The sequence below is a fragment of the Ictalurus furcatus genome, chromosome 24 (assembly GCF_023375685.1).
Source record: "Ictalurus furcatus strain D&B chromosome 24, Billie_1.0, whole genome shotgun sequence".
NCBI lineage: Eukaryota > Metazoa > Chordata > Actinopteri > Siluriformes > Ictaluridae > Ictalurus > Ictalurus furcatus.
In genome coordinates, this window is record NC_071278.1 from 2,865,001 (window position 1) to 2,890,127 (window position 25,127).

General features: G+C 42.0%; 1 protein-coding gene across 1 annotated transcript; it reads right to left on the reverse strand.

Annotated features, from left to right (window-relative positions):
- Positions 1 to 27: 27 nt before the first annotated feature.
- On the reverse strand, positions 28 to 24,177 carry LOC128600303 (E3 ubiquitin-protein ligase TRIM39). Its single transcript, XM_053612666.1, has 12 exons — positions 23,888 to 24,177; positions 21,912 to 22,320; positions 20,743 to 20,928; positions 20,435 to 20,615; positions 19,438 to 19,547; positions 19,045 to 19,126; positions 17,354 to 17,490; positions 4,517 to 4,612; positions 3,860 to 4,090; positions 3,361 to 3,383; positions 3,146 to 3,264; positions 28 to 2,677 (listed from the first exon to the last, which is right to left on the reverse strand). Exons 2-12 carry the CDS (start codon positions 22,200 to 22,202, stop codon positions 2,118 to 2,120), a joined length of 2,016 nt encoding a protein of 671 aa, XP_053468641.1. The 5' UTR covers positions 22,203 to 22,320; positions 23,888 to 24,177; the 3' UTR covers positions 28 to 2,117.
- Between the last annotated feature and the right edge of the window lie 950 nt (positions 24,178 to 25,127).

Sequence of the window (25,127 nt, forward strand, 5' to 3'; positions counted from 1 at the left end):
ATATATATATATATATAATATATTTAATATATAACTGTAAAACACAATACAAACATCATGTATTATGACGTCGTGTTATAATGATCTGCCCTTTTAAAACCCGAGTATGAACAAGTACGTAAATTTGATCTAATTAAAAATTTCCATTAAAAACAAAAACCCTCAAAATGGAAAAATACCCATTTTTAAAAAAAAAAAAAAAATTTTCCTGATCAGAAATTCGATATTTTAGTTCAGTAAATGAAGACGGTTCACTGACGTGCGTGTTATAACAGTGCGTACACCGGACTCGTAGCGGAGCGGAATTATTTGCTTGCGTACAATCTTGAAAGTTTATAAATATATAACCTTATATAATGATCTAGCTACACTCACTGTCCACTTTATCAGGAACACGTGCATACCTGCACGTCGATGCCGTCATCTAACCAGCCAATCATGTGGCAGCTTCCGTCAATGTCCATATCAAACATCAGAATGAAGAGAACAGACCGAATTGTGAGTGTATATTATAATATAATTCGACAGTGGGGACATTTTGTGGTACTGTTTAATTGAACGTATCGACAAAACGACGCCCCGTCAATTAGAAACAGCTAGTCTCGAGTTCTTCGGGTGACCAGCAGCTCACTCGGTGTGAACCATGTCGCTGTTGTTCGGCCATATTTTTCTCATTAACACCTGCTCAGAGCCAAAGCCAGCCCTGCTTTGGTTCACTCCCTGCCAAAACAAGCCAGTCGTAATGAGATACTGCTGAAACTTGGCTTTAGTGACACGGGATCTGGTTCCGTCTTTCAGGCCAGGTTAAACGTGCTGACAGCGTGTGTGTGTGTGTGTGTGTGTGTGTGTGTCGGCACTAAAGGAAGCTCTCCTCTGTGCTGCCCTAAACCCAGGCTGTGTACACGCTGATAACACAGCTCTCCGTGCCTCAGTGCTATAAAGCCTTTTTAGTTCTGGGGCTTTATTTTGTGGCTGTTCCTGAGCTTTATCTAATAATTCTCTACAAGAAGAACGAACCCCATGAGGCATGTCTTAGAGGTCACTGACTTTTAAATACCATTTTAATACCACGTTATAGCTTATCTGTCAATATTACACAATATATATACCTATATTATATTAAGTAAGGAATAAGAACACTTATGAAGGTGGAGTTACTGTTAGCACACTGAAGTTGATTATTTTTCCTATAACAGCATGTCCTGAAGTGTTTTATACCACAGCAATTCGAGTTATATTATAAAATTTTATATATTTATACAAACAGCACATCAGTGTGTTCTATTCCTCTCGTACCACGGCAAACTGCCAATAATCTAATTTTTTCTATTTATTAAAGAACGACACCAACCAAGAAAGTGTAAACTCATCCGTCCTGAAGATTTCGTGAAAACGTGACGTTACCGTATCGACCGTTAAGAAATGCTGACACCGGAGACTCCTTCGGAAAAACGTCACCGTATCGACAATTACACACTTTTTTTTTTTTTATCCATTTTTACCGCGGCGGTTTTAATGAGCTGTTACTATAGAAACGTCCGCGCATCGGAACGAGCGCGTTGATATGAACTTTACGGTCAAAAATTTCATCAACAGCTTCTGACCAATCAGAATCGAGAAGCAACTGTATAATTAAAATAAATAATAAATCAAATAAAAGCTTACTGACCAGAAATAAAGCTACTGTATTTAGCTCGGTATTGAAAAGCTAGCTAGCTGCCCGTGTGACTAAACGCTTTGGAATTACTGCAGATAATGATAGCATGTGGGTTATAAAAATTATTATTATTATTTTTACCATTTCCTTCTTGTATTTATACTTTTACAGACGTGAACAGGCATGAGGCAGACTCTGAGGAACGGTTCAAACTAAACTAATTTGATTCTTCTGCATTAGCGCTAGAAGGCTAATGCGATTAACAACCAAGTGACATTTTATCCTCTCATGGTGGAAAAGTCATTATAAAAGACACTTTAGCCCTTACAAGTAATTGTTTATTGGTTATTACTCACATAATATTATTTCCAGAGCACTCCGATTACTTTGAGTCTGATTACAACGTACAGCAGATCAAACACATGAATTTGATGTTTAGCAGAACAACGTAAACCCCCCGTTACCAGACGGCGCTGTTCCACACGGCTACTTTAACCGGGCAGATCTTCAGAGGACCCGGGTTGCTGCCGTTTATGTTGGCACCGGGGCAAAAGAAAGGGAACATTCTCTTGGTGAAGCGTTCTTTGAAGGTGTAGATGGGCGTCAGGTCCAGGGGGTTGGAGAAGCTCACCTCCCCGGCCTCGTAGTCCAGCTTCACCCTGACTCTCTCAAGATGGCCGCTCAGCTTCAGCTGCGTGGGCGGAGACGTCATGGCCGTGTAAAGGCCGTCCGACAGCGCGATGGTCCAGAAACCCGCCTCTGGACCGCCTGAGACTTTCCCCTTCCTGGCTATGGACTCCTTCACCATGCCGATGACCCAGTCGTCGTTGTCCTTCACCTCCACCTCCCAGGCGTGGCGTCCCGAGTCGAAGCCCTCGGACCCAAGCACGAAGACAAAGTGGTCGAAGCGCTCGGGGTTGTCGGGAAGCTTCTGCATCATGCCGCTGTTGCTGACCTGGGTCAGGTTTTTGCTCAGCTTCAGGCATGGGTAGGCCGTGTTGGCGTCCAGAGTCACGGGAGCTAAGAAATGGAACGAGGGACGTGATCGTTATAACGTGACGAGACTTAGAAACTCTTACCTACGATAACGTCCTGTTCGCTACTTATCCACAAATTTCCCATTCACCCAGGTTCAGGTTTTAGGCCTCTAGCAATAAAATGGATTAAGACATCCAACATAACCTTAGCACATGAACAATATCTTGCTTCATACTTTTTATCCATTTACAGTTACGTTTCACGTCAAACGGATGTCCACGAAACAAGTTAGTTCCTATCACGACGTACAATTTGCCCTGTTATAGGAACCAATCAGAATCGAGAATCCAACAGCGCTGTGGTATAATCTCATACATGAACCGTCTCCATCATCGTCACTCTGTTCATGAAGGATTCATTAACCGGGTAATTATATATTCAAGCTAATTATTTTGTCTGTAATAGCTGAGCTATGAAGGCGTGACCCTGCGAGTGCGTGGAGAAGCTTACTGTATTCCACCATGGCCTGCATCTTCTCCCACAAGCTGAACTTCAGAGAGCTCACGTGTTTCGCCACGTTGATGAGAGCAGCCGGAACTTTCTCCGGTTCAGTAAAGGTTAAGCGTGTTCTGCAAATCACAACAGATTCACTATGTAGATGCTGTAGTTTTATAATGAAACGGAGGATAATTATGGACAAAGTTATCAGTCAGGCACAAACTAACCTCTTTTTTATATTCTTGTAGTGCTATAAAGGAAAGTTAAGCATCAGAATTATTCTTTCACAGTCAATGAATAAAAACTTTAATAAATAAATAATAAAAAAAAACCCCACAATAATAATTATAATTAAAAACTCTTTTTTAAAAACATTTATACATTTAAAATGTGAAGAAGAAGAAAAAAAAAACACAAAAGTGATCAAAAATATATAGTAATAGAAAATAAAACAAGTGACAGGAAAAATGAAAATATAAAAATATATATGAAGTAAAAACTTTTTAAAAAATAAGAAGAAGAAGAAGAAGAAAAATCCTACCAAATACAAGTGGGTGTTAAGCACTATATGTTTGGCCCCCTAATAATAATAATAATAATAATAATAATAATATAAGTGAGGAAAAGCTACTTATATTCTAAAGAGAAAAAATGTCCTCACTAAAAATAAATAAATAAATAACGTTTACGGATAGTGTGTTTATTTCTGAAGAAAACTTCCCACACCTGCAGGAACACAGAGTCGCTGTTGGCGATTTCGTCGTCTACGGTTCTGACGGCGTGAGAGAACATCAGAATATCCCGCGAGAGCTTGTCGGTGTTTTTCTTCATTAGATGCAACTTCTCCTCCTCTTCCTCAGCCAGGAGAGCGATCCTCGCCAGCTCCTGTTTCTCCAGGAACTCTCTGATCTCGGCAAATTCCTCTCTGATCTGTTGCTCCGCCTGCTGCCTTTGGTTCTGTCACACAAAACATACCCGTGAGATTCGGTCTTATTATTCGTACGAGCGATCGATGATCTTTCTAATCAGTGGTTGTGTTTAAACCACTTAAATTCCGAGGACGTGTCAGGATTCGGAGCGTTCCGTGTAGAGTTTTGACTTTTTTGGTCTTTGAACCTTGAAAAAAAGGCGTTTCTCGGTCGATTCATTTTGATTTGTTCAGGAATCCTTACACAAATCCTAGAAAAGGTGTATAATTACCGTGTAGGCGATCCTTACATCGCTGTATTTTGCCTAAAATACCCTCAGAAATTCTGACAAACAGCAATTAAGTTGCAAATTGCTGTTAATTAGTTGCAGTTGTTTCGCTTTCTGTTCACAACCAGCTCTTACTTTGAAACCTGGCTTTAGTTCTGGAAAGTTCTGTCTGGCCGTCGTTGTTACCTTGATGTGTACGGTGATGTCGTCGCCCTCCTGCTTGGCCTCGTAAAGCCGACCGAGACGTTTCTTCATCGGCACCAGCTCCATCTTTAACGCCGCCTAAAGAAGAGCGGAGAAAAACAACTAAGCAACTGAACTCTCAACCACGAGAGCAAAAAAATAAATAAATAAAAAGTTTAATATAAAAAGAAAATATTGCTTTAAAACAGCAATACGGTATGAAATATTAAACGCTTTCACGTGAGGACATTTTCTAGGAAGACGTTCGGCGCAATTCACCTCCGAACCACTTGGTGGTAGTGCTGAGAGACTGTTATGCCAAAGTAACGTTGAATATTGTTTCAGAGGGTGGATTGGCAAGATGAGCTGCCGTGTCGAAATCAACTTCCTGGAGCGCTTTTGGTGAAATGAAAAATGCCCGCCTTGCCCTTTTATGAGCCCAATTTATCCCAATCGGAAATTGTTTTCTATTTTTTTTTTTAACTTCTATCCTGCTACGACCGGCTAACATCGTCGCCTATGAATTAATTAAAATCAACGCCCCCTGCCATAACATGTGCGGAACTGTTTTCAGCGACTGAGCACCAGTGGGCGGGGCCAACGGTGAGATGATTTAAAAGTCACATGCAAACGAATTTGCCCGTGTGACCTCACAAATCCCGCCACATCCAAAACGAGCCGTTTCTGGGGCTTGGTTAAATAAATGCTCTTCTTTTTGTACTGAGGAGGACGTTTTAACGGTACAACCACCTCTTGCATGTCGGAAAATCAAAATCAAGGAAAATTTGACTTCTCACATCATGACCCCTTTAACTATTACCACATATACAGTACGAACTTTAAAAAGATCTCCTCAAGGGTTCTTCGGACAGTTATGGGTCCTTCATTTCGACGGCAAAAAATCTATTTTGTATCTAGAATTAAGGTACAGATTGTGTTTTAAAACTCCAACATGAAGCAGAATGTAATCAGCTGTTCTAACATTAATGCTGTGATTACACAGCAACAAGATCTCCTGTAAACTGTTTTACCTCCAGCGTGTTCCGCAATGTTTTGTGTTAAACATTCCAGCTTGTTGTGAAAACACTCTGTGCTGGAATGGAATGATGGGGGATGGACACACACACACACACACACACACACACACACACACACACACACACACACACACACACACACCACATGCTGGACGCATGCAGACTGCATTCTCAATTTTCTGGATTCTGATTGGTCAGAAGGTGTTGATTAATTTTCTAGAACAGCAGCTCTGACAGTAGAGCAGCTGCACATCGCAGGTTTATATTCGCACGCTCGTTTTAACACGCCATCGTTTCTATCGGGGTTCAAGCCGTTTAGGGCCCTTAAAGACGTTAAAAAATATTACTTAATATTGCGCAATCCTAGAAGCACCTAAGTCAAAGAAAAAAAACAAGATCATTTTAAGAAATATCGGCCTTCATTAAGCTTGTCTAATAGCCGCTGAACGTTGATTGACCAAGGGCGGCCATGTTTTTCAAGATTTACCTTTGTCCTCGTATACACTGATTGGACCTCGGACAAGGACAATTCTTGCAAGAATTATTTATCAAGTCTATTGGACCAACAGTTGTACATTTACTGCCAATTTCATGTTTTGTTCTGTTGTAGCGCCACCAACTGGTCACACTCAGTAATTCTTCGGTCCTCAGTTTGAGCCCACGCGCACTTCTAACGTTTTGATGTGCCCTTGCAAGGCTCAATCAAAAGTTCTTTTTGATGATTATTGATCTAAGAATTGTCCTGCAATAGGATTATTTCAGTTGACCTAGGGCTAGTTCGCAAAACTAGGTTTTTAAAATAATCTCAAATATTTAACGAAGGATTTGATTGACAGCACTGGTCCTAGAGGCTGAAACATTGGAATCATTTACACACCATTTTATACAGCCACTTTCATGTTTATTTAATTTTTTTTACTCATATAGCGCCACCAAGTGGCCAAACGCCTCCATTTTTGTCAGGTGAGATCAGACGGAGGCCTTACATAAGTATACCAAGTTTGATGAAAATATGTCATTCCGTTACATAATTATAGCCATTTAAGTAAAAGTGGCCACGCCCACTTCAAACGTTTTGATGTGCCCTTGTGAGCGTAAATCAAAAAGTTTAAACTTTTTTGATAACTGTTGATCTAAGAAGTTGTCCTGCTATAGTTTCATTTCAGTTAAGCAAAAATCGTACAACTAGTTCGCAAAAGTAGGTTTTTAACATTATCTGAAATATTTAACGAACGCTTTGACAGACACCAATGCTTCATGAGGCATAAGTTGTTTAGAACCAGAAGCCCTATCATATGATATGTATTACTAGTGTTTTTTCATAACCCTGCGTTATATACAACCGTTAACTCCTACAAAAATCATGATAGCGCCACTTAGTGGCCGATTTAAAAAAAAAAAAAAAAGACTTTTCACAAACCTCTTTGATCAAGAGTCAAATAGGTCCACCAAGTTTCATTCCGATCGGTAATTGTTAACCTTGTCTAATAGCTGCTGAAAACTGATTGGCCGGTGGCAGCCATGTTTTTCAACATACATAAATGTCCACATGGACAATGATGGCACCTGAGACAAAGACGCTGTCTGCAAATTTTTAAGTCAATCGGATCGACAGTTCCATAGTTACAGACAATTTTATGTTTTTTTGGCCAGACGGTGGCGCTATAGTGAGCATGTTTATAATGGCCATAACTTTTGAACCGTTTGTCACAGACTCAAGTGTCTTATATCTACGGAATCCTTGGGACCAGACGAACAAAATGTATTTCTGCCTATAAAAATTTTCCACCATCTCGGATTTTTTGCAAAACAAACTTTTGCGAACTAGAGCTAGGTTTTTCCATCCGATCGGGACCAAATCAGTGCCAAATGATTCTATGGCGTCTCCTTATCAAAATCGTTCAAAAAAAGTTTCGACTCAAGGTAGCTATAGTATGTGAAAACACAGGAAGTAGGCATGGCCACTTTCACGTAAATGGCTGTAACTCCTGAACGAAATGAGATATCTTCACCAAATTTGACATGCTTATGCCAAAAAACACAACAACTTTATAGGTGGAAATCATATACGTTTTGTTCGTCTGGTCCAAATGATTCCACAGATATAAGACACTTGAGTCTGTGACAAACAGTTCAAAAAGTTATGGCTATTTTTCTAAAAACCAGGATGTGAAGTTTAAGGAAAATAAGCAACTTCAGGGTCATAACAATAACGGCGCTTCATCACACCACCCCGTTGTTGATGATTTTCCTCTAACAGCATGACATGGAGTGTTTTATTCCTTACAAAACCTTTTCATTTCGCAAACTTCATTTTGATCAAATGTATTTATACATTTAAAGACAAGGTCGGTTTCATTTTTCTTTACTTTCTTGCTTATTTCGCACTTTATTTCTCCCTTGATTAGTCCCCCCCGCCACCCCCCCGAAAATTCATCTAGGAGACAGATGAGTGAAATAAAACGATATAATAATACGGGCTCTTGTGCATGCTTTATATGCAGGGGTTTCATTTATTTACTAATTAAAATGTCATGCCTGTAGTTGCCCAAACATAAAGCCTGGCCTTTAACTAGTCTGATAGTCTGCTGTGGGATTTATATGTGTTTGCACAGCTGACATTAACAGTGTTGTCATGTCCTGTTGTTCCTCACATCAGAATAAAGGTCGGCGTTGTAGGGGGTTGCTAATGTCAGAGGCTAATTTCGGTTGCACAACGAAAGCTCACCTTAAGGTCGTGTGCCGCTTCCTCCATGGGACACACGCGATGGCCTTGGTGCTTCTTGGAGGTGTGACACACGCAGCACAGCAGCTCCTCGTCGTCATGGCAGAAGAGTTTGAGCGGCTCTCTGTGGGTAGGACACAGGTCTAACCGCCTGGCGCTGGTGCCGGGTGACGAGGGCGGAGAGGAGGTCAGTCCTTTCTGCTCCTGCACCAGCGTTTCACACACGTTCTTCAGCACGAGGCTGACGGTGGGCTCGGTGAGCGAGCACCTCCTCCTGCACACGGGACACTCGCGCTTGGGTGTCTTCTTGCTCCAGAACTGGTTCAGGCAGGTGCGACAGAAGCTGTGGCTGCAGCGCAGGACCACGGGGTCGGCGAAGATCTCGCAGCACACGGGACACGACAGCTGGTCCTCCACGGCCGAGCGGGAGCTCGAGGACAGCGCTCGTGGACGCAGAATCTCCGTCACTCTGGGGTTCAGGAGCACACCGCCTCTCCCGGGCTGAGAAGATGCTCTCGACCGTAAAGGCATCGCTCACTAGTCTGGGCCGTAAATCACAAAACTCACTCCGGCTTCTCCGCAAAACCCGTATAACACACCGGAGGAACGAGTAAAACGTGACCCTTCCCGCGAATATCTGCCTTTTATAGACTCAACATCACCCACTGTTTGACTGACCATGAGGTGTCTTGTGTCAGTCTGAGGGAGTGTAACTGGCGCTTGACAGATCGGCGAGATGTTTGCTGTAAACAGCACTGTTTTGGAGACTCGGCCGGTGTTGACTATAGCAGGCACGGCTGCTCTCTGATCAGGGTATATGACTTTATAAATAAGTGATTAGAGACAAATATAGTGATGTGTAAAGCAGAGGGGAGATTTTGCTTTTGAAACGTTTCTTCCCTCCTGCGTTTATCAGCAGAAATACGAAGAAGAGGTAAGGAGTGTGAGGAAAGACGTACGCAGAGACCGAGACGTGAAAAATAGATATATTCGAATACGGTGACGCCGGTTGACAACGCAAGTTCCAGCCAAATTATGATTCGGATCCTGTAACTTCAGTAGGTGTCAAAACCTACTAAAATATCCAGCAGTCTAAAAACCCTTCTAAACATTTCCCAGCACGGGGATAATAAACGAATTAAGAATAAAATAACAGATAAAGACACTCCATGGGCCTGTACCGCGTTTATTAACGCCATTGGTATCATTTTGTTACTACTGGGAGACATGTAAATATCTTATTTAGCGTCTGAAGGGCGGTACTAAATGAAAAATATGCGATCTTTAAACAAAATAACAATTTACATCCTGCGATCAACCTGTTCAAAAGTTTACACCCCCTCCCCCTGGCTCTTAATCTATCGTGTCGTCTTCTCGAGCGTCGGTGAGCGTGTGCACCTTTCGTAATAGTCGTGTACGAGTCCCTCGGTCGTCCTCGGTGTGAAAAGACGGATCTGGACATCATATAGTCTGTTGGAAAGGAGTCGAATATGCAGAAGATGCCGGAAAAGTAAAGAAAGTGCAGGACCTGGAGGATTTTCCTGAAGAACAGTGGGCAGTTTACCCGCTCAGGACAAACAAGGGACTCGTGAAGAACTCTCACAGAACATACACACATCGTGTCGTGGATCATCCAGGTCACGACACACGGGATTAATAATGGAGCGTGTGTAAACTTCTGAACCGGTTCGTTTGTGTAAATTCAGTTATTATTGTGTCTTGTGGACTAGATGTAAACATCTGTTATGTGAAATAGATTATTCAGGGCGGGACTAAATAAAAAAACAAAACTAAATGCTATTTTTATGATCCTTCTAAAGTACATTGAATATTAAAGTCAAATGGAAAGAGGAGGGATAATATGGTTGTTACAGAAGAGGACTAGGATAAAATATGGCAATTACAATTTTAAAAAAAAATCAACTTGTTCAGCCATGCGGAGAGAAAAATACTGTAGAAAACACGACAGGATGTAAGGGATGTTGGAGAAACTGTGAGCTAAGTGATGTGACCTGCCAGCATGTTCTCTGGAAATACTCACCTCTTGCTTCCCATACACAGGAATTTGGAAGCCATTTTAGGAAAGGCATTAGCTGTAAACGTGATGAAAGTGGTGACGTTCCATTCACATGTAGTGAGCAAAATGGAAATGACAGGAAAATGACTAAAACCAGACTGAAACCACCCATCCTTAATAAATAGACGGATATAATACAGGATATATACAATGGATTGAGAAAAGTCTGCACACCCTTGTTAAAATGGCAGGTTTTTGTGATGTAAAAAAAAAAAAAAAAAGAAAGAAACTTTTCCCACCCAAACATTAAGGCAAAAACAATCCGAAACGTTTCAGGGAAAAATAACAAAGTTAAAACAACCCGGTCGCATAAATGTGCACTGTGGCTGTGTTCAGAATGATCCAAATCACATTCGATCTCGTGGTCAAAAGTAATTATCATACAGCCGTCACCACAGAAATGATTCTGACTCACCACAAATAAAGACCAGCTGTAGGATTTTCTTCACATCGTCTTGGTTTCATCCGACCTCTGAAGCGATGGTCCACAAAAGAGCTTACAAAGCATGCACGGTATCTTGCTTGTCGAAAGATATCAACCAGGAGAGGGGTATAAAAACATTCAATTTACCATGAAACACTGTAAAGTTCATCAACAAATAGGGGGGGAAAAAAATGGTCGTCACAGTGACAGCCCCAAGAACAGGACGTCCCTCCAGAATTTACAAAAGGGCGAGACAAAATCTTACCAGGGAGGCTTCCAAGAGACCAACGGCAACATTAAAGGAGCTGCAGGAACATCTGAGAAGAACTGATTACTCTCTGCACGTGACAACAATCTCTCGTATTCTTCACATGTCTAGACTATAGGGTGGGGGGGGGCTAGACAGATGCCCTTTCTCACAAAAAACATCCAAGCCCAAAATAAATCACCCTAAAACGTGTCAAAATGTGTTATGGTCTGACGAGACCAATTCCAAAAGGTATACTAATTACATACTTCCAAAAGGTCACCAAAAGAACACCATCCCCACGGTGAAGCATGGTGGTGGCAGCATCATGCTTTAGGGCTGCTTTTCTTCAACCAGACCTTGGGCTTTTTATCAAGGTGGAAGGAATCACGAACAGCTACGAATACCAGTCGATTTTAGTGCGAAACCTTCACGTGTCTGCTAGTAAGGAATTTCTTTCACCTTTAGCCACGACAACAACGCAAAGGAATTATTCAAAGTATTATTTGCAAGTACTGCCTCAGGGAGCATTCGGAAAGGAAAAAAAATTTAATCAGATTTGGTCTAAGTGGATCGACTAGATTAAGCTCACAAGGTCTGATTTTATTTTCTCCATATTTCCGTACAAGGTAGAACGTACGCGCTCCTTGTCCGACGTAGTTCAAACGGTTTCTTTCTTTATTTTTTGTTTAAATTTAAAAGGAAAATCACAAATATCGGAAAAGCTTTTTTGGACCGCTGTGGAATTAAAGCTGTTTACTGAGGGGCAGGACTTGGGTAATACAGCCGACATGCTGAGTGTTATGAGCCACTCTGTTCGGGTTCGAAGCAGAGGGCTGTCTCTGCTCATATCAGCTCGCCCCGTATTTAGAAACGAAGGAAAAAAAAAAACCCGAATCGTCTCTGCTGTGTGCGAGCTGAACTGTGGCTGCGGTGAAAGTAACAATAACATTCTCAGCACGTTCTCAGAAATGATGTTGATGAAACATATTAAATGCAGGTATTGAAGAAAACGTGCAGGCGTTAGCCTAGCTTTATACCTGTGTGACTAAACCCAGAGGCTGATTATCTTCCTTTCCTTCGGAAATACAGTTCATTAAGATCGGCCAGACGATGACCGGTCTTAATTCAGCACCAACTGAGACACAATAAAAAACCCCACCGATATTGCACCGGGTTTGTCTCTTACGGGCGTCAGATGGTAGTACCCAAAATCTGTACGCCATACAAGATGCAGTGGCGTGCATAAGTATTCACCCCCCTTGAACATTCCCACGTTTTGTAGCGTCCCAACCTGAAACTGAAACGGATGGAAACTTATTCACAAATTAAACTGTAAAAGTTGTGATTGGATCAGTATCAACTACATTAGATCTGATGCAGACACGTGATTGGTCGAACGGCGGCGCCCGGTGTGCAATTTAAAGTGTCACGTGACCTCGATATAAACTCACCTGTTCCTGGAAGAACTCACAGCTTATTAGAGAACATACCGTACCTAAACAAACTGCACCATGAAGACCAAAGAGCTATCAAAACAAGTCGGGAAAATATCATTATTATACACAAACACACACACACACACACACACACACTACCAGTTTAGACACACTCATTCTCAACATTTTAGAATAATAATAAAATCATCAAAACTCTGGAGTAACACAAATGGAATTATGGGAATTATGTTGTGATAAAAAAAATCCAAAATAAATCAAAATAGCTGAATATTTTAGCATCTTCAAAGTCGATGCCATTTTCGCCTAGAGTTTCCAGAAATGTATTCTTGGTGTTTTCTGGAGCGATGTCTTGAGGAATTTCCCTGAGATGCTTTTTAAACAGTATTAAAGGAGTTCACACCGATGCCGGACTCTTATCGGCTGCTTTTCGGAATATCTCGCTCCGAGTCGTCCGTTTAAAAAATAAATATTTATTTTGTAAATAACATGTTAGTTTTCTAATGAAAGAAACGAACACGTCGGCACGATTATATTTTTGCCTACGACACCGATTTCACACGTTTAATCACACACCTTCAGATCAAAAGGTTTCTAACATCATGAGAAACGTTTCAGTCGAGTGTCCACAAACTTTTGACCGGTAGTGTATAATAAAAACTTTGAGCATCCCACAGAACGACATTAAACCATATATATATATATATATATATATATATATATATATATATATATATATATACACACACACACACACACACACATTTAAACATCAGAAATTCATAATGATATCCAAGTTTAATTTCGTCGTGTTCAGGTGTCGTTATGAGTCCGAGATATCGTCAGAAGATCGGATTAAATGATGTCTTTTGAACGAAGTCAACCTTACGTTTGCGAGTAGGTCAAGCCGGTGGTTTTGCCGTAGCAGAAAGAGGGGATTAGAGAACCAGAGATCCAACATGCCATAATTAAGACGCGTGATCATATTTCTTGATACTGTAAAACTAAGATCTTCTTTCATTTCTAAACGCCACACACGGCTGATTAGAAACTTCGTCGCGGGACAAAATGCAACGCGGGCTTTAAGATCGATCCTGAGAAATTTACTCGAGCCTACTCGGATTTGCCGCTCGACGTCGTCGACGTTCTCATTTACACAGAACTGTGTTTGATAAATACACGGCCACTGGTTGGACGAACCTCCGAAAAGAAAAAATTTACAAAAAAAAAAAAAAAAAAAAAAGAGAGAGAAAACACAAACGGAGTCAAGCGAGTCAAATTAGATGGTTTGTTTTAATGAAGCTGAGAAATGGGTGTAGCGAGTAAACATGTGAAACGACATTCCAGCTCCTGGATGCTCTCTCCGATTGCACGTCGGGACGTTTAAACAGTGTAACATGGAAACATCAGTGTTTGTGTTTGTAACAGCATTGTTCTTTTCTTTAAAAACGACATTTGATCTATAATACAATGAAATAAGCCAAGAAGACAAGAGAGTCAATAACAGAACGATAAAAAGCAAAACATTAAAAAAAAGAAAAAAAACTAAAAATCCAGCTAAATACGGACAAGAACAGTGTGGTACATAAACACATGAACAACAAGAGCCCTGTCCTTAACCTCAACGATGAGATGGAATGAATTGAACGCTTGCTAGCTGGTTGCTTTAAGAGGCAGTGACCTTTCAATCCACGTCATCATCATCATCATCATCATCCTCCTCGAACAATACTTGAATAATATCGGATTACGTGGAAAACTGAATATTATCGAGACAAAATACAGCATCACACCTGAAATATTGCATGAATAACAGTTTAATACTGATCCTTGGTTTGGCATTAGACTGCGGTTTAGAGCGTTCCTCTACGTCTTCCTCAATTCTTTGCTTACACGAATCCACTTACGTGCTGAAATGCGAATGAGAAATGCGTCCATCTGGAAACAGGAAGTTCATTCTTGGGTGTGGCTAAAGGAGTTCATTTCGCGACCAAAATTACGAAACGATAACGTTAAACTCGCCATGGAAACGTCACTCGTCGCTTTATTTATTTATTTATTTATTTATTCATTCAATTCTGTATTTGGCTTCCGAGTAGGCTTGTGCGATACCGATTATCCTCTTAAGCGCAATCTTCCATTTTAAAACGTCGCGATAAAGGACGCGATTTGAGCGAATGGGAAAACGAGCACGTCCGACCACTTCAGGTTTGAGGGGAGTACGGGAGGACGTTATGATATTGTCGGCTGTGCGTATTTCAGGAGCTCCGGCGATCGCGAAACCTCAGCCGGAGGGTGGAATTTTAGGCGACTCGGTACTAATACGCAGTAAAGGAGGGGGCGGGGAGGGAAGGAGGGAGGGAGGTGGGGGGGGGGTTTAAACCTCCAAAACAAAACAGTACGTTATTAACGTAATCCTGTTACAAACTGGCTGTCTAATGTCCACACGGCCGGCGTTTTCACTGTCGATGCCGTAAGTTTTCTAAATGTCTGCGGTGACCGGCGAAGCTAAAAACAAAATATAAAAATAAAAAAAAAACCTTTATATTTAATCTCTCTCTAGTAATTATCGTCACTATTATCATTATTTGTAAAATGTTAGATTGAATCTCCGCTTTTCTTTTCCAAAATTTTTCAGTTAAGTACTTAATAACTATAACTATCTGATGTTATATATACACACACACACACTGATCAGCCATAACATTAAAACCACTGGCTTAACATCGTGTAGGTCCTCCTCTCCTTGTGGCATTAAAACGGCTCCGACACGTCGAGGCACGGACTCCACAAGACCTCCGAAGCGGTGCTGTGGTATCCTAGGATCCTTTAAGTTCTGTACGTTGCGAGGTGGGGTTTCTATGGATCGGACTTGTTTGTCCAGAACGTCCCACAGAAGCTCGATCGGATTGAGATCTGGGGAATTTGGAGGCCGAGTCAACACTTTGAACTCTTCGTCATGTTCCTCAAACCGCTCCTGAACCATTTGTGCAGTGTGGCAGGACGCATTATCCTGCCGTTAGGGAAAACCGATGCCATGAAGGGGTGTATTTGGTCTGTAACAATGTTTCGGTAGGTGGTACGTGTCAAAGCAACGTGAGATCGTTGGGGACGGGGCGGAGCTTCCAGACAGTTCAAATGCAAGGCTCCTACGCAATATGCGTTAAGACTGGCAGGTCCGGTAGTATAATATAATATAATCGGCGATAATCTAGAACGCCTCTGGAGATCGTGTCAAAGTGTAATATGGTGTAGGGATGATAATATCGTTATATCGCACAAGCCTACTTCTCTAGCGCCACCTTAAACGTCTATTTGTGACGTGGTGTTTAGAGAAAGAACCTGACTGTCAGCTAGGTCGATCTGATTCTCAGTCTTTCTAATCGCAACATCTGCTTCCAATTTTAGCTCTATTTCGCTTGCACACGTTAACGTTTTGTTTAAGTTTTCGCTGTAAAAATTTACCCCACACCAACCCCTTTCCATCACATTAATGAACTGGAGCTATTTATCCAAGCCTAGTCGATTAATAAACGCATAAAAGTTTGCCGTTTCAAATTTAGATTTAGACGAAATGAATAACGTCAAGGATTATTTCACCGCGTTCGGAAGGAGACGGCCGTCTCTCGGCGGTTTTTATTTCGTTTGATCAATCTTACATTCGCCTACGTCCTACATCGTTTTACGATATCAAGTATACATGCAACACGTGTAATTCCCCTCCTCATCCAAAAAAAAAAACACAAACAAAAAAAAAACATTAAAAAAAACAAAAAAAAAAACAAACAAGTGTTAAATGTAACTGGACACACATTTGGACACGTATGAAAACCTGATTATCTTAAGGAACGTGTAGGGAATAAATGATCATATAAAGGAGAAGACTTAAGGAATACGAAAACATGATAAACATGCTTTAAGGAGTCGCTGTAGTGTTACATCACAAAGTGGTCCAGAACTGAACTGCACATGCACAAGGACAGACAGAGAGAGAGAGAGAGAGAGAGAGAGAGAGAGAGAGAGAGAGTGTGTGTGTGTGTTGGAACATGGCGTGGCAGTACAGTTCATACAGTGTAACAGTGCAAAGTGAACGTCACAGTTTTATAAAGAGTCAGAGAGAGAGAGAGAGAGAGAGAGATGGAGAAGATAGAGAGATAGAAGATCAAGAGAGAGAGAGAAGATAAAGAGAGAGAAAGAAGATAGAGAGAGAAGAGAGAGAGGGAGAAGATAGAGAGAGGAGAAAGACAGAAGATAGATAGGGAGGGAGGAGAGAGAGGGAGAGGGAGAAGATAGAGAGAGGAGAAAGACAGAAGATAGATAGGGAGGGAGGAGAGAGAGAGAAGATAGAGAGAGGAGAAAGACAGAAGATAGATAGAGAGAGAGAGAGGGAGGAGAGAGAGAGAGGGAGAAGATAGAGAGAGGAGAAAGACAGAAGATAGATAGAGAGAGAGAGAGGGAGGAGAGAGAGAGAGGGAGAAGATAGAGAGAGGAGAAAGACAGAAGATAGATAGAGAGATAGAGAGAGAGAGATATTTACACGTGCAACGTGCAGATTGGAATTTTTCATAGCCTTTATCTGAAGTATCTGAGAGAGAACCGGGGGAAATTTCGACACTGATATTCCACATTAGTGTCTTAAGGGCGGTTGTAATGTTCCTTCCGGAGTCAACACCGGGCTCAGCGCTGCAGTTCATTATTCTGCATGAACACTGTAACCCGCTCCCAGAGAACGTCCAGAATAAAGACAGCTGAAGGTTTTTGTGTGTAAAACTCACTCTATAGTGTAGTTTGTAGTAGCAATGTCCTCGGTGGCAGCACCACCTCCCTTTCAGTCCGATACACGCCGCCGCGTTCAGGATCAAATCCGACCCACCTTGGCATCGCCGATGGCGCCCCAGACGTCAAACACAAACTCGTCCGGGAAAGCGAAGTCGCCGAGCGTCTCGTCCAAAGCCTCCGCGAACTCGTCCGGGTTCTTTTTGTCTTTGCCCAACTCCACCATTGTGGCAGCTGAGAGAGAGTGAGAGAGAGAGACACGGTGAGAGAGAGTGACAGATGGAGAGAGAGAGTTGGAGAGAGACAGAGAGAGAGAGGCGGGGGGGGGGGGGGGGGGGTAGAGAAATAGAATAAGAAAGAAAGAAAGAGGATATAATGAAAAAAGACACGTGGAGAGCGAGCGAGAGAGAAGCCAGAGGAAATGGAATAAGACAGAAAGGACAAAAGAAAAAGAAAGAGAATGGTGAGGGAGGGAGTGAAAGAGGGAAGCAGGATAGAAGTAATATGGATAAAAATAAAAGGGGGAATAAATGTACACTTCTCTCTCTGTAGCAGTTTTATGGAAAAACTTTGACCTGGGACTCGGAGAGAAGATTTAAAACTCTTCTAAAGCCATGGTGATTTTTCAGGACGATACCGAATTGTTTATGAAATATTTTCTCATCTCATAATAAAAACCTAATGTTTTACTTTACCATGAAGTTACTGTTACAGCCCGACTACACACAAATCCAGAAATTTGATTCAAGAAGAAGAAGCAGCAGTCGAAGAAAAAGATAAGGCAGAAGAAGAAAAAGAAAAAGCAGAAGGAGCAACAGAAGAAGAAGAAGCAGCAGAAGCAGCAGCAGAAGTAGAAGAACAAGAAGCAGGAGAAGAAGAAGAAGAAGCAGGAGAAGAAGAAGAAGAAGAAGCAGGAGAAGAAGTAGAAGAGGCAGGAGAAGAAGTAGAAGCAGAAGAAGCAGTAGAAGAAGACGAAGCAGTAGAAGAAGACGAAGAAGAAGTAGAAGAAGACGAAGAAGAAGAAGTAGAAGAGGCAGTAGAAGAAGTAGAAGAAGAAGAAGCAGAAGAAGAAGAAGAAGAGGCAGGAGAAGAAGTAGAAGAGGCAGTAGAAGAAGTAGAAGAAGAAGAAGCAGGAGAAGAAGAAGAAGAGGCAGGAGAAGAAGTAGAAGAAGCAGTAGAAGAAGAAGTAGAAGAAGCAGTAGAAGTAGAAGAAATAGAAGAAGCAGTAGAAGAAGTAGAAGAAGTAGAAGAGGCAGGAGAAGAAGTAGAAGCAGAAGAAGCTGAAGAAGAAGTAGAAGCAGAAGAAGCTGAAGAAGAAGTAGAAGAAGCAGTAGAAGCAGTAGAAGAAGTAGAAGAAGCAGTAGAAGAAGTAGAAGAGGCAGGAGAAGAAGTAGAAGCAGAAGAAGCTGAAGAAGAAGTAGAAGTAGAAGAAGCTGAAGAAGAAGTAGAAGAAGCAGTAGAAGCAGTAGAAGAAGTAGAAGAAGCAGTAGAAGAAGTAGAAGAGGCAGGAGAAGAAGTAGAAGCAGAAGAAGCTGAAGAAGAAGTAGAAGCAGAAGAAGCTGAAGAAGAAGTAGAAGAAGTAGAAGAAGCAGTAGAAGAAGTAGAAGAAGCAGTAAAAGAAGTAGAAGAGGCAGGAGAAGAAGTAGAAGAAGCAGTAGAAGCAGTAGAAGAAGTAGAAGAAGCAGTAGAAGAAGTAGAAGAGGCAGGAGAAGAAGTAGAAGCAGAAGAAGCTGAAGAAGAAGTAGAAGCAGAAGAAGCAGCAGCAGAAGAAGAAGCTGTTGTGATTACCGAGCTCACTGTCTCGTATACCCATGTAGTTCTCCAGGAGATCATCAACTTTCGCAATAGCCTTTTCCTCAAACGCTGAGGGCTGGAAGTAAAACCAAAAGTGCATCTTAAATACAGAAACAATACACAAAGACCATCTAAAACTCTTCTACACGCCGCTGTCGAAATCTCCAATCTGATTGGTCAGAAGGCGTCGATTAGTTTTCTAGAACAGCAGCTCTGACAAAATCTCAGCTTTATAATGAATGCCCTTGATTTGATACATTGTCGTTTCTATAGTAACAACAGGGACAGATTTGTTGATGTTGACTACAAATAGATTTTTTTTTTTTTTAAAAATGTGTAAGTATTTTTGAAAAGTATGATAAATGGATTTTTTAAAAAAAGTCTTACCAGTTCCTCCACCGTTGCTGGTCCTTTAGACCTCAGTCGTAATGTCCCTCTGCCCGTACCCAGCTGTGCGCCTGACCCCGCTCTCCCCCCTGACCGCTGACCGATCATATCTGAGGAAGAAGATCAGCACGAAGAGTGAATAAAGTTTTGGTACTGAGACGTATCCATGACACCGAATCCGACCCATCTACTAACGGAATATTTTCCCCTAATAAAGTAAACTAGCTTTACTATGCTAGCTAGTAATAAAGTAAAATGTAGCTAGCTAGCTACCTTTTCCACACTTGGCTGGTTAGCTAGTTCGTTCGAGTCGCCGCTGCTAACGATCGACGCTCTACGTCTACAAAGCCGTATACCGGCTCCTCCGGGATTCCGCCATCGCAGAAATTAACGCAAAAAAAATAGCGATCAAGCTCTGCAATATTCGGAGGAGCTCACAGTTCTTCAAAATGACCGCAGATTTGGGCCGAGACGCATCACGTGACGCGGACACGAGTACAGCTAAAAGGTCTGATTTACCATCAAACATCACGGCGAACGATCGCGCAGAACGATTTCGTGCGATTGCGATTTCGCCAACTGGAGTCGTTTTCCGCAAAAAAAATGAACTCTGTGAAACGGCCTTCGGAATTTTTCCGTCTACGCTTTCCGGCTCACGCAACCCCTGACTCGACCCAAAAGCAGCGCCGTAGTTAGTTTTCACTCGCTCTGTTTACATCCGGGTCACTAGGCGCGGCGGCCATTTTGTGAGTCGATCGATCGACAGATTTCCAGAGGAAGTCCTGCGTAAGTGCCGCCCTTTTTCGTCGTCGCGCGTAAATGACACCTCCGTGATGCTCTTTCCTTGTAGCTCAGATTTTTAAATAACAAAGGAGCAAAAGTATAAAATATTATAGACGTTAAAAGTGAACAGATCTTGGGTGTTCGGCTACATTTGGGGTAAGGCAAAGGTGCCGGTGACGTCATCAGGTGAGATATTACTGTAACACACACATACCAAAGGCCTTGAGCGGTTCCACCAGCTTCAAGACGAAGTTCTTCCCCCTCGGCAGCTCTTTGAGCATCTTAGCCACCTCGTAGTGTCGACAGCCGATAAGCGTCTGACCGTTGATGGACTCGATCATGTCTCCGACGTTGATGATTTGGATCTGATGGATGATGCTGCCCTCTCTTATCCTCTGCAAAGGAAACCCAGGTCATTTTTAGCACATCCTGACTTCTTTCCAAAAAAAAAAAACAAAAAAAAAACTAAAATAAATAAATAAAGCTGCGTGTTTCCGTGAGCCGGCTTCCTGTCCGCGTTACCTTAATAAACGCGTAGCCGGCGCCATTGTCCGTGATGGTGAGCCCTAGAGCGTCCTCTCCTTTGAACACCTCCACTTCTTTCCTCTGGCCCTTCACGTGAGCGAAGATAAAGTCCTCCAGGCCGATCTGGCCGCCCAGCAGCTTGTCCATGTCCACTTTGTGGGTGTTCAGTGTGCAAAACATGACCTGAACACAAAGAGGCACGGGGAGAGAGGTTACTAAACAGTTCATACGCATCAAAGCAAACAACGTCTCAGGATATTCGGCGACTTTTTAAAAACACTGCGGGAGTGCCGCACCGACGAGGATTAAAATTCAGAGCGAGTTCAGCGCGAATCGAGGATCTGATCCGAGTTTAAACCAGAGCTGGGGTTCTGAGACGTGCTTCAAAGCGTCGAAGCTTAAATGAAACCGCCCACTTCCATTCTGTACGATTCATAAGACAGACCCAAGTATTCGTATCTGTCTTTGTGCCAGAAGGTGTTTTCCCAAACATTAATCAATTCACTGAATTCACTGTTTTACAATTAAAATGTGTGATATTAAATTATTAAATACGTATTATAATCGTATTATATATACACATAAATATATATATATATATATATATATATATATATATATATATATATATACATATATATATATATATAAACACAAACACACACATATATATATATATATATATATATATACACACACACACAAAAATTTCATATATATTTGTGTGTGCATATATATATATATAAAATTTATGTGCATACATATGTATATACACACACACATATACATATACACAAAACCCTAATTCCAAAAAAGTTGGGACGCTATGTCAAATGTAAATAAAACTAGAATGCATTGATTCGCAAATCTCATAAACCCATCTGTTATTCACAATAGAACATAGAAAACATATCAAATGTTTAAACTGAGGAAATGTACAGTTTTAAGGAAAAAAAAAAAAGAAGGTAATTTTGATGGCCGCAACACGTCTCAAAAAAGTTGGGACAGGGGCAACAAAAGGCTGGAAAAGTAAGTGTTACTAAAGAGACTTCGTGAGTGTGTTTAATGTCACGTGTGCGCCGTGTGAAATCTCTAACTGTTTTACGGTTCGACTCGGAAACCTGACAGACGGGGTCGTCTGAAACGCGTGTTCACGCGAGTCTCACCTCTGCCGGCGGGATCCCGAAGGCTTCCCCGATCTTGGCGTAGAGCTCGCGGACGTTGCTGAATCCCTCGATGCGGCCCGTGGGGCTGCCGTGCGCCAGCTGGGTGTGGAAAATGAGACGAGGTCGCAGGTTAGTGGGCGGAGGAGGAAGACCTTCCTGCGTCACGCCTTCAGCGATCCCGACCCGGGCGCTGTCGAGTCCGTCCACGTTCAGCCCGGCGCGGATCGGCTCGGCTTCCTCGTTCTCCACCAGCGGAGACGCCTTCTTCCTTCGGCCCAGCCCGAGCGGCATGTTCGGGGGTTTCTCTCGGTGCTCGGTATTACGGAGGAGAGGTGAGAATCTGGAGGTCGCAAAGCTACGCAGTCTCGGGATGTACGTCTTTTAGACTCAAGCCATTTAAACGCGAGACCTGGAATTAAAAAACCAAACGTAACAGAGATTTAATCGTAAATGATTTACTAACTGATTTACTTCCTCTGACGTCGTATAAACCCAGCGATTAACGTTACACTGCTAGCGCCCTTCCTACTACAGCCACGTTCGCCCTATTCGCGTCACGCCTCCGTATAAATCAACCAAAAACGCACGTTGTTTTTTTCTTTTCTTTAAGTAATGCAATCGCAGCGCTGCTTAATTCTAATTGGTCTGAAGACGTTAATCCCTTTTCAAACACCGCAGGTTTATATCAACACGCTCGTTCTAACACTAATAATCATTAGCATTCGTTTCTATAGTAACAGCTCGTTCGCAGCGGGCGCGCCACAAACGGATTGAAAAGCGTGTGTAATCCTTGATATTGGTGAAGTTTTTACGTAATTTTACACGTTGTATTATATCGATATCGTGATAAACGATTACACGATACGCTCTTTCGGAGATATCGTCGCTACGGCGATGTATTTTTTTTTTAACGATTACAAATTAAACGCTACTGAACGGATGTATTTTTAAATTGCCTTAGTAGGCAATAAATTTTTTTTTTTTAATTTTGCGCTTACTTTACTACCGTTTTTGCAGATCATTTGTTAGCTAAATTACACATCGTGATATATACATCCTGTATCGTAGAAACATCAAGTATCTCGATATGATATTTTTGTCATATCGCCGAACCCTAACTGCGATATAACTATAAACGGACCACAAAAAAAAAAAAAAAAAGAAAGCACGTGTCGTCGTTTGATAAATAATAAATCGTAATGATTGGAACGTGGCTGCGGTGTAAGAGGAATAAAAAAGCTTCGGGAGGACGTGGCGTTATCGTGAAATAAACGTAACCCGCCGTCGTTTGGTTTCCTCCGACAGCGCGATTCCTTACATGATAAACTTTTTTAAAATGAATAATTAGGATTTTTTTTTTTTTTAGAATGTGGGGGGGGGGGGGGGGAACACAAAACAGGTTTATACTAAATAAATAAACAAACAAACGAAAACATTTTTTTTTTGTGCTTTTACTTTTTACAATAAAACCGTGATATATTTGATTAGAATATCATACCGCCATCGATCATATCGAAACACCTCTAAAATTCTAAACACCGCCTACTGGTTGGGTTCAAACATATTTAATCAGTGTTTTTACTCTTTAACGAATTATTTAATTAGTGGAACTTTTACTAAAGATAATAAATGATCAGATAGTATTGACAGCTAATTTAGTAAACATAGTGGAGCTCCACTCCCAGGCTGGTTAGTTTGCTAGCTACAAGGCAGCAAGCTCGTAAATAAACCTAAACATTTCTGTCAGACTAACAACTAAAAACGAAATAAACGACTCGTTCGTGTTGTTTAAAGCCTCACATGACATTAGAAATGATGACAAATGAATAAAACCCATCCAGGAGAGGTTTAAAACCGGGTTGCTAGCTTGTTAAGCTAACACCAAAAAAAAAAAAAAAAAAACACCACCGTTAGCTATCTGTCTTGTTCCTAGCTGCGATTTGAGAGACCTGCCCTTACAAAAACCTCTCACTCACCACGATAACGTGATTCAATCCTGCTCTGAGACCACTAAACTATCAAATAAACCGATATGTTGGTTTAAGATGAATTTTTACAGCCTCTAGGCTAAACGCGGTCCCATCACAGGACAGGAGAAAACGATGGTCCTCCGCTGGAATGTCGCTGCCAGGACTGGCTCGGTCCCGATTCGAGATCTAGTGCCCTACTTAGTGCGCATGCGCTTATGTTATGTCACACCCTACGCAGTGCGCTCTTGTTAGGGAGCAGCGATGCGTTTGGGATTTCGCCAGGCTTGTATTCTGTTTTTTTTTTTCTGGGCTCGTACAGGGGTTTAAGGAAGACTGAAGTGAAGTGCACTCCTACCATCTAGCGTTCAGGACCTTCGCCCTAAATAAGAGCACAAAAGGTCTGCACCAGGAGGTCTTTTATCAGCCACACACACACACACACACACACACACACACACACACACACACACAAGAGGAGGATATTATGGATGGAGAAAATGACCAAATTGAAGCTTAGTGTTTCTGCAGAACGTTATAAGACTGATCAAGTCACATATTTGGATATTGGGAAAGTCATAGTTATTTGATCTGTCTACTATATATAGTGGAGGTGAAAATATGATATAATGAATATATATATAAAGTGCAGAGTTTACGCTTTAATTTGAGGTACGTATTTACACCCACCTTTTACATGTGGACATGACCAGCCTCTGCATGGGTTTCTTCTCTGGTGAAGATCTGCTCAGGCCTTCAGTGCAGAACTCTTCCTGTCAGGCTCAGTGAAGGGGGCGTGGCTTCTCAGCCTCACTGAAGAAGGCATGGCCTGTGTGCCTGTCAGTCTCAGTGAAGGGGGCGTGGCTTCTCAGCCTCACTGAAGAAGGTATGGCCTGTGTTCCTGTCAGTCTCAGTGAAGGGGGAGTGACTTGTTAGCCTCAGTGAAGGAGGCATGGCCTGTGTACCTGTCAGTCTCAGTGAAGGGGGCGTGGCTTGTTAGCCTCAGTGAAGGAGGCATGGCCTGTGTGCCTGTCAGTCTCAGTGAAGGGGGCCTGGCTTGTCAGCCTCACTGAAGAAGGCATGGCCTGTATGCCTGTCAGTCTCAGTGAAGGGGGCGTGGCTTCTCAGCCTCACTGAAGAAGGCATGGCCTGTGTTCCTGTCAGTCTCAGTGAAGGGAGCGTGACTTGTCAGCCTCAGTGAAGGAGGTATGGCCTGTGTGCCTGTCAGTCTCAGTGAAGGGGGCGTGGC